General features: G+C 44.9%; 1 protein-coding gene across 1 annotated transcript in view; it reads left to right on the forward strand.

The window, feature by feature from the left end:
- PLXNC1 (plexin C1) overlaps positions 1–13,321 on the forward strand; it is a 141,803-nt gene that overhangs the window by 23,880 nt on the left and 104,602 nt on the right. Inside the window, exons 3-4 of the mRNA XM_060025382.1 lie at positions 6,164–6,298; positions 9,689–9,789. Coding sequence (XP_059881365.1) covers positions 6,164–6,298; positions 9,689–9,789 — 236 coding nt within the window. The remainder of the gene's footprint in view (positions 1–6,163; positions 6,299–9,688; positions 9,790–13,321) is intronic.

The following is a 13,321-nucleotide window of genomic DNA, read 5'->3' on the forward strand; positions in this document are numbered from 1 at the left end:
ACAGACCAAAAAGTAAAGGTGGTGGGAACTGTCAGAACTTGAAAGTGGGCTCCGTGGTTGGCTGTTGAGAAAGTCACGTTCAAGTTTACCCCCATCTCATTCCTTCCAGTGTGTGAGTGTGCAGGGACTCCCCGATTCGGAACAAATTCGCCCGTGTAATCCACAAATCTAGAACTCATGGTTCAGGCTGTATGCTTCTCTTACTACTTACATCAAAATCAGTAGATTGGAAACCAGAGAGTAATTTGCTTTAATCTTTATATTTCATTTTTATTATTACTCCTACTTACTGAAGCACAGTAAATGCTATTGGATAATTATCTTGCTTTCCTCGTGTGTGTGTGTGTGTGTGTGTGTGTGTGTGTGTGTGTGTGGTTTACGTCTCCTTTGCAGCATTTCTTAGAAACTGTTGATGGAAAAAAAAAAATAAGTGAGAATTTTTGGTTTACCCTTTACCTGGTCAGCCTCACAGAGTGAGGTATAAGAAAAGAAATTTGGTGTAAAATATTTTAGCATTTTGAACACCCATGGCTTTCCCATGTCATGTTAATAGTAAAGAAAAAAAAAGAAATAGTCTTTTGTTTAATTTTTCTCCCCCTCATTTTCCTCACCAGGCTGTCTTTTCCGTGGACGGTGTTGTACTTGTAATGCAGCTAATTGTATGGTGTGGAAGTCTCACACACCATACATTTCAGGACTGTAGCTGGGAGGGTTGTTGTTGGTTTTTTTGTTTTGTTTGTTGGTTGGTTTTTTAGTATGCAGTGAAAATCCCAAGGCTAGTTAATCGCCTGCCATGAGGCTTCAGGAAGATGTCAACAGAAACAATATGTTGACACTCACTGAAGTTCTCCATTGGGGAAAATTTGTTTTCCACATGGGCTGCAGCTGGAAAAATCTGAAGAGCCCTATAAAATCTTGAACGCTACTAGAGTATGTTTTTTCATTTAATAAATATTTATTGGGCACCTTTTATGTGCCAGGCACTGTTCTGGGTGCCAAGGATATAAAAGTGAACAAAACCAACAGTGCCCCTGCTCTCATGGTGGGAAGAAAAAGACAGAAAACAACTAAATGGATTAACCAGTAATGAAGTCATTTCTCATGGTGATAAGTGCTGTGGAGAAAACAGAGTGATGTGTAGAGAGGGACCGTGGGGTACGGTAGAAAGGTGACCAGGGCAGGCTTCTCAGAGGAGGTGACATTTGAGATGGATGAAGGGGTATGTAAGAATATACATGGCAGAGGCTCAGGTTGACTTCAGATTAGATCCATATTAAGGTTGTATGCTGGAAGCAATAGATGAAAATCCACATCATGCCTGAGGAGTGTGTGTGTATTGAATGCATTTTCTCTTATGCAAAATTCAACCCATTTTGGGTTTCTGTGACTCACCGTTACTTCCTGAATCGCTTCACTTATCGTATTCTTTTCCGAGGCAGCCCAGCTCCAGTCTTGCTGGCTTTCTTTTCTGTGTTGATGTTGATGTGACTTTTGCAGTTAGAAGATCTAAGTGTTCCACCGATGCCCCTGTGCTGGGCTGGGCTCTGTGGGTTGGGGGGTGGGGTTGGAGGTGATATTAACAGAAATCCAGAGGAGGAGGAGATCCTTCCTGTAGTTCTGAGACGAGGGCCGTGCTGAAGCAGAGACCCCAGTCCCTCTGTGCAGCACGTTGCTTTAGTAAAATTAAAGATGTGATGAAAATGGAAACTTCCTTGGGGGTACAGAGATCCTTCTCTGCATAATCTAGAGAAAAGGAAAACCATTGGACCCACTTATCCTCAAACACTTTTAAAATTTAAACTGCATGTATTTATTTTTAAAGACAATACATTAACAGTGTTCAAAACTCAAAAGAACCAAGAAGGTCACCCATTCTTGACTTCTGGGGCAACCAGTGATAATGGTTTAGAGATATTTTATATATGTCTGCGAGCAAAAGGGGGAAGATAGTCTTTCTCCCCTTTTATTAAACATATATGTTATATATGTGTATATACATGTATATATACATATTTAATATAGCATGGTAAACATAACATATAATACATAAAGAGCTTTCTGATTCTTTTCATTGCTAAATAGTATTCCATTGCTTGCACCATAGTTTAGTTAACCAGGTCCCTATTGTTGGACATTTCAGTTGTTTCAGTCTTTTGCTAGAACACATGATGCTGCAATAAATACCTATTACATATATCATTATATATGTATGTATGAGGGAGTGTGGGATCTAAGGGTATGTGCTTTATAATGTTGAGAGAGAACGCCAAATTACCTTCCAGAGAAGTCTCACTCCCACCACAATGAAGCATACCCCTTTAAACCCAGCACCTGCAGTTATCAGGACAAGCTTCACTGCTGGCCTCTCGAGGTAGCTTGTTCAGGAAACTGGTGGGCAAATCCTGGTACATGTACACTTTGGTAATTTAAAGAGAAAAAAAAGCAAGCAAGAAAGGCTTCCCTGCCATAAGTCCAAGTTCTAGAGAGAATACTGATGCTTCATCTCTAAGGTATCAAGTAAATAAATCTGTATTGACCCAAATAAGATCTTTCTAGCCCCTTACCCATCTGTATCCACCATGCTCCAAAAATAAATAAAATAAAATAAGCTCTAATAACAACTGCAGTGCAGCTCCTAACTCACTTAAAATGGATGAGTGGTGGTGTTTTGTATATTGTTTTTATTTACTTCTAAATTTTAAAGCAAATCCCAGACACTGTGTCATTTCACCCCCTACATATTCCATTATGCATCTCTAAAAAACTATGATCATTTCTTTAAATCACCATAATCATAAAGCTGTGATTGCAAGTAACAAAATCATCAGTAATTCTTCAGAATTATCTAATATCAAGTCCATGTAACTAAATTTTCCTGATTGACTCAAGAATGTCTTTTTAAAATTGTTTGGTCCAAATTGGTATCTGAACAAGGTCCTCAAATGACACTGAGGTTGTTCTGTTTCTCTTAATCTGAGTGACCTCCTCCTATCCTGTGATTCACCTCTGTTGACTTTTTGAGGAAAGGAAGTCTGTTGTCCTGTGGCATGTCTCCCACCGTGGATTTGGCTGTTCGCTTTCTTGTGGCGCCGTTTAGCTCGTTCCTCTGCCCCTTCTGTCTCCTGATGCTAAATGGAGGTTAGCACTAAGGCTTGATCAGATTCGGCTTCAGCTTTGTTGGCAAGAATGCTTCATAGGTGTTTCTGCCAGATGATGGTTTTAACGTGATGAATTCATCAGGAGAGATCTGGGCAGCAGCCTTCTCCTGAGCCTCACTTGAGAATGTTTCTATCGATCTTTAAATCTGGCTTCCTATCTCTCCCCCTCTATACAAGCACTTTCCAAGAACCTGATCAGCTGTTTGAATCTGAGCTGATTAATAAAGAATGTGAAGAGATGGGAAGACAGGAGCCTGGCAAGTCCACACTTGGTCAGTGCCTGCCTGATGTCTCCCTGGACTCATAGGTTTCTGTAGGCCAGGGTCTCTAATAGAACTTTCCATGATGATGGAAATGTTCTGTATCCGCACATACAATATGATAGCCACTAGCCATATGTGGCTAGTGATTACTTGAAATGTGGCTAGTGTGACTAAGGAAGTGAATTTTTAAGTTAATTTAAATTTAAATAGTCATGTGTGGCTAACGGCTACCATATTGGATGGTGCAGCTGTAGAGTCATTTATAAATGACTTGAGGCACAGACCTTTCCACCTCCCTTTGGACCTAAACGCTGCTTTTCCTTTTGGAAAAAGTCATATTTAATCTATTTAGTTACATTGATTTTACAGAGCTGCCACTGAACTTAGTGGTTCATGGGCTCCTAGTGAGCTACTAGTTGCACCAGATCCACCTGGGTTTGACTCAGAGCAGATGATGGAGGGAAGTCACCATCGCAGGACAAAGCCAGACTCAGGCCACATCCTGAGCGCGTGCGGGATGCTCTCCCTGAGCCAAATTAATTTTTTTTTTTTTTTTTTTTGCGGTATGCGGGCCTCTCAGTGTTGTGGCATCTCCCGTTGCGGAGCACAGGCTCCGGACGCGCAGGCTCAGCGGCCATGGCTCACGGGCCCAGCCGCTCCACGGCATGTGGGATCTTCCCGGACCGGGGCACGAACCCGTGTCCCCTGCATTGGCAGGGGGACTCTCAACCACTGCGCCACCTGGGAAGCCCTAATTTTTGATTAAATAGCAAAAATGTGCTTGCCATCAGGATGTGTGGTACAGGCATGTTATTGCTCAGTAGATGTGTGAAAGTAGACTTTGAAAAGAATCCCAGGTGCCAGTTTTTTCTTTTCAAATCATATGCCCAATGTAACTGATGTCCACAGTGGTAGAGATATGAATATAGATATCATATCTGGATGTTTTCAAACTGACAAAATGTTGAACATCTTCACTTTCAAAAGCATTGTATTGTCTGGGGCAGAGGGGTAGGTACCAAGATGATTAAGACATGGTCCCTACCCAAGAGGTGCTTGTAATCTAGTAATAGGTTATTATCCATTGAGTATTGTTGATGTGCTAAGCATTATTTGTAATTCTCATTTGATCCTACAACACTGTTTATAAGGAAGGCATTGTTAGTTCCATTTTAGAGGTGAGGAAATTGAGTCCCAGGGAGGTTAAGTAAGTTGCTAGCTCAGAGGAGCACATCTACTTGAAGGGTAGAGCCAGGATGCAAATCTGAGACCAAGCTACCATTATATTTCTCCAGGATTAGGGTAATCATCTTACGAGGAGTCTTCCTATCCATGCTTCAAACCCCACCTTCTCACCATGTGTTTCCTCTGCTCAAAGCCCTGCAGTGGCTCCGCATCTCTCACCTAGAGTAAGAGGCAAAATCTTTACACAGACCAACAAGAACCTATATGATCCCCCCTGTTACCTCGCTGTCCACTCCTCTCTACCTCACTTGTTCTGCTCAGGCCATACTGGGCTGCTCTCACTTAGGGCTTTTGCACCAGTGGGTCACTCTTCTAAGAGTATGCTTTATCCACATATATCTAAATGACTCACTCCAGCATCTCCTGTTAGTCTCTAAATAAAACGTCACCTTCTAATGAAACGTAATGCTGAACACACATTTTCCATCTTTTTACCCCACTTAATTTTGACCTATATCACCTGCTAACGTATTTTTTTTTTATATTGGAGTATAGTTGATTTACAGTGTTGTGTTAGTTTCTGGTGTACAGCAAAGAGATTCAGTTGTACATGTATGTAATCTATTCTTTTTCAGATTCTTTTCCATTATAGGTTATTACAGGATATTGAATATAGTTCTCTGTGCTATACTGTTGGTCCTGCTAACGTGTTTTTTGTTTTTTGGCTGCGTTGGGTCTTTGTTGCTGCGCACAGGCTTTCTGTAGTCGTGGCGAGCGGGGGCTACTCTTCGTTGCGGTGTGCGGGCTTCTCATTGCATTGCGGTGCCTGCTGACATATTTTATAATTTACTGATTTGTTGTTAATTGTCTATCATTACACTCCCCCCACCCCAGCATGCACATGAATGTAAGTTCTATAGGGCAGGATTTCCCCACCATTTGTTCACTGCATTTTTGCAAACACCTACAATGTGGCAGATAAATATAGTGGATGTTCAAGAGATGTTTATTGACTAAAGATGAGTGAAACTCAGGTATGTCCAACTTCAAAGCCACACTTACTTGTATTTTATATATAAATATGTACCTACTCGTTTAGGTCTGTTAAGTTGTCCTGGTTACTTGAAAACACAGAACTGTGTAGACCCATAGAGGAGAATCAGAGTAACCCATGCGGGTACCTGTCAGGCTGCCTGCCTTTAGTTTTAAGATCACTTGGCATAGCACTAATGAAGCTGTCACTTGTGGCTTCTCATAAGGCTAGTTTTGGACAAAGAGCTTCCACATATGAGGATACTGCCTCAGCGCCGAAGAGTGGCTTTGTGTGTGCGTGTCCGTGCACCATGACTCTGTCCCCTACAAAAGCAGAAATCCAAGCTTGTTATCACCAGCCTTGTTGAAGGCTGAGATATGAGCCGATGATTAAGGAACGTGGTACCTTAGCCAGTGTAGGTAGTGCAGAAGAAAGGATGTAATCTTAGGATTAAGCCATAAGTTTTGCCACCCTGAAATTCAGATTATTTAATAGAAGTCATATTTCTCTTTTTTAAAAAATAGGTTATTCTTGGTGAGAATTTGACTTCTAATTGTCCGGAGGTTATCTATGAAATCAAAGAAGAAACACCTGTTTTCTACAAACTCGTTCCTCATCCTAAGAAGAACATCTACATCTATCTAACAGCTGGAAAAGAGGTAGGCAGAAATACTAGTTACTGTTTCTGTCTTATGAATACAAATTGTTTAATTGGTGTCATTATCGAGTGGTGAAGCTTTTCCTTTGAGCTACTGAGTTTAAACACTGCTGCAGGCTTCAAGAAGACGCGCAGTGGTTCACAGACATGGAATTAAAAACCTTACTGTCAGTAAGTAAGCAAGAATTATTACCTATGTAGACAATTTTATTATTGGCTATATTTACAGTGCAAAGTTTTCAGAGAAAGGTATGCTTGCAAATGGCAGTGTAATCAGCGAGGTAACTGAATTTACACATTGATCGTGTGGGCATTGAATGGCTAGATGCATTTATGAATATACCCGATGGGATTGGCTTTGGAATTCGGGGTTAATATCAGGCCATAGTCTCATACACATTCATGAACCGGGAAATATGTGGCACTCACCCTCCCTCTCTTAATTTATCTGGCTGTTTTAGTTTTGCTTCTTGCTTCAGCTTACTGAAATAAAAAGGAAACCTTTTTACATTTTATTCATTTTTACAAAGTGCTTTCACCAAGGGAAGGAGGAGGGAAACTAATTGTTACTGAGTCCCTACTGATGCTGTGCTAGTTACTCTTCCAAAGAGGGTCTCTCTAGATGCATAGAATTGTACACACACACACACACACACACACACACACACACCCCGCAAAGTATAATAAACAATGTTAATGAAATCTGTCAATAATCTAGTGAGATAAAAATTACCCTTGTTTTATATATGAAGAACTAGGACTAAGAGAGGTTAAATATCTTCTCAAGGATATAGATAGAGCCTTGTCAGGGCCAGGACTTAAATTCTACCTGATGTTAAAGCCCATGATAAATAGGATCAAACCCCAAATTTGTGAAAACCGAACAGGCAATTCTGGCATGGTTGTTTTGACCCATGACCATTTGAACATACAAGTGCAAAGAAGATAAGTGAGACGTACATAATTACATAATGGATATAACAGATGCCCTCGGCCCACCCTCATTTTCCATTCTTTTCCTCTCAGTCATCCTATGGAGAAGAGCAATGACATCCATCTCCATGTGCTGGCCACGTCGCAGCACTTTTTCGCTTCTGACACTCCTAAAAAGGCTCTATTGCCTTTTGCATGTTGAAATGCCAGTTATTCAAAATGACCGCATTGAGATGGCCAGTGGATCTCATATACCTTTGTTCTTCACCATACAGAACCTTTTTGACGAGCTTGCTTCAACATTTAAACACTGTCTATTATATTTCTTCCCCAGGGTTCTCGTATTTGAAAGAATTTTGTCTACTCAACAAACTGCACTTATTAAGTAACAATTCCCATTCTCAGGCGTTATTTTTCAAGGGCATCTCAAAACGGCCACTCAGAGCGCTGACTGTGCTACCACACGGAGCTGATAAAATTCCAGCTCAAAGCAAAGACACTTGCAGCCTTGCCTGGTCTGTGCATGTTTTTCCAATCCGCTTTTTGAAACATTGCAAATAGCTCATAAATCCTTTCCCAGACCCCAAACCTGTAGGCTGAGAACCACAGTGAGAACCACCAGTAGTTGATAGGTCCTCACTTTCTGAAGGTGAAGAGTTCTAGTCTGGCCATTCAAAGCCTGAAGTCCGGAGAAGAGTTTTCCGCTGGGCATCAAAGCAGGTTATTCTTACCGTCTTCACTTAGATTCACTGCTAGAGATCCTATTAGTAAGACTTTGGTTCTCTGGTTGAGCCAGTATAAGCCCTAGAGAGACAAAACCTAAGGAAGGTCCCTTCCTAGACTCTTGGGGAGATAGTAACAGCCAAACTAAAATGCCCTGCTACATCCATAGAATACTTGGTCATTAAAACAACCGTATGGAAATAGATGCATTGCTGTGGAATAGGCCCTGTAAGTGTGTTCAGTTAGAGAAGCAGGTCCAATGTAGTATTTATGGTGGCCTTTCTTTCACATAGTTATTTGTTTGTGTGTTTAAGTACATGTAGAGTCGTTCTCCTAGAATGTTCTAGAGACTCATTTTCCACTCAATGTTCTGAGCAAAAGTGGTCCCAGGAGCAGATGATACTTACTGTACCACTCCTAGAGTATCATAATAGAGCATTCAAAGGCTCTCAGAAGCCTTGTGCTAAGGAAACGTTTGCTTTTTCCCTGTGAGGTTTCACAGGTTCGTTGGACCGTGGAAACTTTTTCTCATGTGGTAGCAATAGCCAGCATTTATTGAGCGTTTATTATGTGCCGGGCAATGTTGGTAATAACCCCGCAAAGTCAGCAGCACTATCACCGTTTCACACATGAGAAAACAAGGTTGGAGAGATTCCGTGACATTTGTGAAAATCCCCCAGAATTACAAAGATGTGCTGTGAGCTACAGGGAAGTGTCCACATTCTGGTTAATTCTGGCTCAGGCTGGTGGTCCGCCCGCCACATCTGTCAGCGGCGCCGGGGACTGTGAGCTGATGGGCGGTGGTTATCCTCCACGACGTCAGCTTGGAATGGAAGGGTATTCCTCGGGATAGCCCCTGCTTTTCTCACAAACCCCTTCTAGAACTCTCTATTTCTCTATATGTTTTAAGAAGTTACTTATGCTTTCTAGCAGGTACAACTTCCTGGCTTAATGAATTCCACAGGTTTCCTGACTATGCTGTGGGATTTTGCCTGCAGAAAACGCAGCATGTGAGGCTCAGGTCCTCCCTGCCTCCCCCGCAACCCTGTTTGGAGGCTCTGCCGGCCTCCAGGGCGTGGGTCTGCCCAGCACCCGCGCCCACCTCAGGGGCTGCTGTTTTCTGACAACCGGAAGAGGCAGCTCTAGGGGCCAGGAATGATTGGAAAACTCCCCGTTTCTTTGATTTTCACCTCCAGTGGAGGGAGTGTGAGTGGGGAGCCAGGAGCGGAGGTGATGGGTCACCCCTAGGAGGGGTGTGGGAGGGTGATCCTCATTTCCATGTCAAGTGCCAACCTCGTGCCGACACTCCAGGGCAGAGCCTCTTGCTTTTCCCAGACGCTCATCTTCAAGGTGCCATTGACTGTTGCTGAAAACCAGGTGACCTGATTCCACGATCCTTGAAAATCACTACCAGCAGATCAGAAACCTGACTGTGGATCAGGCTCACCTGGGAGAGCTCTTGAAAAGGCAGATTCCTAGGCCCCACCCCAGACCTACTCAGCTAGAGCCTCAGCGGCAGGGGTTCTGGGAATCTGCCCTTTCCAAAGCTCCCCAGGAGACGCTGATAAACTGCTTCATACCCTAGAACTTGAGAACCGCTGCCCCATGTCATTACACGGATGTTCGGCGTCTGAGTGGATAAATGTCTCTTTGTGGCCCTTCATCAGATAAGGTGTTGTAGTTTTTCTGGTGTTGCTCATAATTCCGTCTGAACTGCTGTCACCTTTATTTTTAGGTGAGGAGAATTCGTGTCGCGAACTGCAGTAAACATAAGTCCTGTTCGGAGTGTGTAGCAGCGACAGACCCTCACTGCGGTTGGTGCCGTTTGCTGCAGAGGTATTTCCTGAGTTCTTTCTCACCAACTCACGATTTCGAAACAGTGGCATGCGGCTGCACACTTGTTGCCCTACTTTAAGGATCCGTGCCAGTGACCTGGGGGAACTGATCTCTGCGCCAACTAAAATACCAGTGTGTAATCTGAATTAATTCTCAGTGATGTTCCCAGTTGTGTCGGTGCCACTGAATCATTTGACCTGAACCACTGAGAGGGTCCCCAACGTGGAGGGCAGAGGTTGAGGGGGGTTGGGGGAAGGATACCGGCGTAAGTTGGAGCTGTCCCTGTAGCTTTTACTTTCTACAGAGTTCTCCAAGACTGGAGAGAGATGCAAAATGTTCTCTGTCAGAGGACATAAAAGAATAGGCGTGTTTGAAAATTTTCAGATGAATCCTCGTGATGTCACGTGTTTGGTTGGCTCCGTGGAAGCCTGATTATTGATGATGTTGTCTCTGGGTGCGCTGTACAGCTGTGCACAGGCCTGATGTGCAGTCTCAGTCTCCGGGCAGAATCTGCCCAGCCTGGTCTTGAATTACGATGTTCACGACCCATCTAGGCCCAGGGCGACTTGTAGCGGCTTCCTCGCCATGGCAGCTCCCAACGTCGCTGGGACCGGCCTGGTTGGATTCGCTGTTGCCATGGCAACCCAGTACTCGGGCTTTTGCTATAGAAGCAAGGAAGAGAGAGCCTGAGCTGCAGCTCAGGCAGGGGGAAAAAAAAAACACATAACAGTGTCTGTCAGTTTGGTGCTTTCAGTTTTTAAAGGTGAAAAAAATAAGAAAGAGTAGAACAGGTGCAGAGAAGCTGAAGGCTAAACAAGGGGCAATTTAGGGAGAGAGAAGAAGACTGGGGGTAGAATTGGGGAGCCTTTGGGGGAAGAAGGCAAGAGCAATGAAGGGAGAGGGGGAAAATACAATATAAGCAAGAGGTTCGGGAAACAAACTAAAAATATGGGGCTGGAATTAATTAAGAGTTCATGGAGGAAGTCTGAAGCTGAGATGCAGCGAGACACATGATTGCCCTTCCTTTTGCTGGGCCTCCTTGCCGGGCTGTTTGCTTCAGAATCATCGGCAGACAAAAGAGGCAAGGCCAGAAAGATTCTCATGAATAATTGTAATTGGGTGGGAACGTTTTCTTCTTGTCGCTTGCCTAAGACTAGAGTTTAAGAAATTAACCGATCGTGAGCAGCACTGCATCGCCACACACCCACCAAGCAGGTCTGCCATAATCTTTCTGATCTGTTCCATTTATGTAGCTTCTCTGTCTATATTTGTAGAGCTCTGTGCAGGAGTTAATTCAGTGACAGCAGTGGAGATGGTGGTGATGGTCACAGTGGTGATGGTGATTAAATAGCCACGCGTAGCAGCTAGTGGCTACTCTTTCGGCAAACACAGGTCTGGCGTTCATAGGAGATGTCCGAGCTGGTGATAGGACTTTGGGGGTTAGTAGTATTCTGATGGTACGTCGTGAAGTCTTCAGACCAGATGAGGGAGGGAGTGTAGATTGAGAGGAGGATTAGTTGGAAAACTGAGCATTGAGGCGGTACAGTGTTTAGGGGTCAAGGAGATGAAGAAGTAACAGATAGGGAGAGAACAACCAGAGGGGAAGCGGAGAGACTAAAGAAGGTGGCCTGCTAGAAGCCCAGGGAGGAAAGGAGGATGGGAGTGGTCCATTGTGCCAGATGGTGCAGAGAGGTCAGGCAAGAGAGGAAGAGAATTGAGCCACTGGGCTTAGCAGGCGTTGACTGGTACGGTGGCAAGGACAGGAAGTGTTGCTAAAGCTGTAAGAGAAAATTAGAAAATTAGAAAATTTCCTCCGCTGAGAAAGCAGAAAAATGGAGTAGACGTTGGAGGAAAAGGTGGAGTCCAGAGAGCTTTGGGGTTTTCTTTAAGATACATGAAATAGCAGTGTGTTTTTGTACTGTCGGGAAAGTTCCAGTAGAGAGAGAGAAACTGACGATACAGGAGAGAGAAGGGAGAATTGTGGGGTGTTGTCTTTCAGCAGATGAAAGAAAATATGATCTTGTGTACCCGCGGGGGACCCAGCCTCAGCCAGGAGCATGGGACCCTTCATCCTTGGTCATGGGAGGGAAGGTGAAGAATATGGGCTCAGGAGCAGGTCGGTGATGGAAGCACGCACAGTGTCTTTGTATGTGGCTTTACGTCATTTTCAGTAATGTAAGATGGGTGAGGTGAGGGAGGAAGCCCTGGAGTTGGAAGGGAGAAGAGAGAGAAGGTATGGGACAGAGTGGAAGAGAGAACAGAGCCGGGAAAGGGAGAACAGTTGCCAGACGACATCAGGGCTCACTTGAAGTTAGTGGTCTTGCTTTTGAAGTGAGAGCAGTAAGCATGGGTTTGCTTCCACAAGCCATGTTTGGCTCCGTGGGCATAGAGGTAGGGTAGTGGAGAGTTAGATTAGCCAGAGATGGGGCTTTGCCAGGAAATACATTCAAGCGGGGAAAGCGGGGCCCAGAGCTGAGGGTGCCTACGAGGGATGGACAGTGATATGGATTTGGGTACTTACAATAGTGGACCCTGGGCTTCAAGCCAGAAGTGAGCTCTAGGGAGGGACGTGAGGACACGAGAGGAGTGAGAGTTGTGGAAAGGTAGCCAGCTCTGTGCAGGGGAGGTTGTTTTGGGGTTTAAAACTTGTTGGAGGGCTTCGCTGGTGGCGCAGTGGTTGAGAGTCCGCCTGCCGATGCGGGGGACGCGGGTTTGTGCCCCGGTCCGGGAAGATCCCACATGCCGTGGAGCGGCTGGGCCCGTGAGCCATGGCCGCTGAGCCTGGGCGTCTGGAGCCTGTGCTCCACAACGGGAGAGGCCACGGCAGTGAGAGGCCTGTGTACCGCAAAACAAAAACAAAAACAAAAACAAAAACAAAAACAAAAAAAACTTGTTCGACCTGGGGAACTGGAGAAGCGGTAGTGGTCAGACTATGGGGAACTTGAAATTAAGGTCATGGTGGGGGCGGAGTCATTGGTACTGGCAAGGTCTGGGGTGTGATTGTGTAGCTGAAATAGGATGAAGGACAAGATCATTGGAGAGAGGGTCAGGGAACTGAGGAGGGGTCAGAGTGTTCGGTGGACCAGTCACCAAGAAGGACTATGGGAGCAATGTTGGAGAGACCAAGGAGGCACACAGTCCAGAAAAGAAAGGAATTGCCCATGGGCGGGGTGGGCCATGGATGCTCTTGACGAGGAGAGGCCGGGGGGTCTGGCAGGTGGCCCGATGGTGTGAGCTTCCGAGCTGGGGAGTGCAGGGGATGGGGCCAGGCTTGGAAAGAAGGGAAGATTCATCCCGAAGAGGCAGCAAGAGACAAGGAGGACCACTGTGATGAGGGAGAGGAAACAGCCAGCCCTTGGTGGGCTGCAGGGAAGTAGGGTCCTCGGGGAGAGAGCGTGGTAAGCAAGTCCAGCAAGATGGTGAACGGAACAACTGGAGAAGTTGAAGACATCAGGACTGTTATTGATGATGGGCTGTGATAAAGGGATCCAACCTTCTGGAAAAGCCTGCTCACGGCTTCCGCTGCTTCTGC

Source organism: Delphinus delphis, chromosome 11, assembly GCF_949987515.2.
Source record: "Delphinus delphis chromosome 11, mDelDel1.2, whole genome shotgun sequence".
NCBI classification, from domain to species: domain Eukaryota; kingdom Metazoa; phylum Chordata; class Mammalia; order Artiodactyla; family Delphinidae; genus Delphinus; species Delphinus delphis.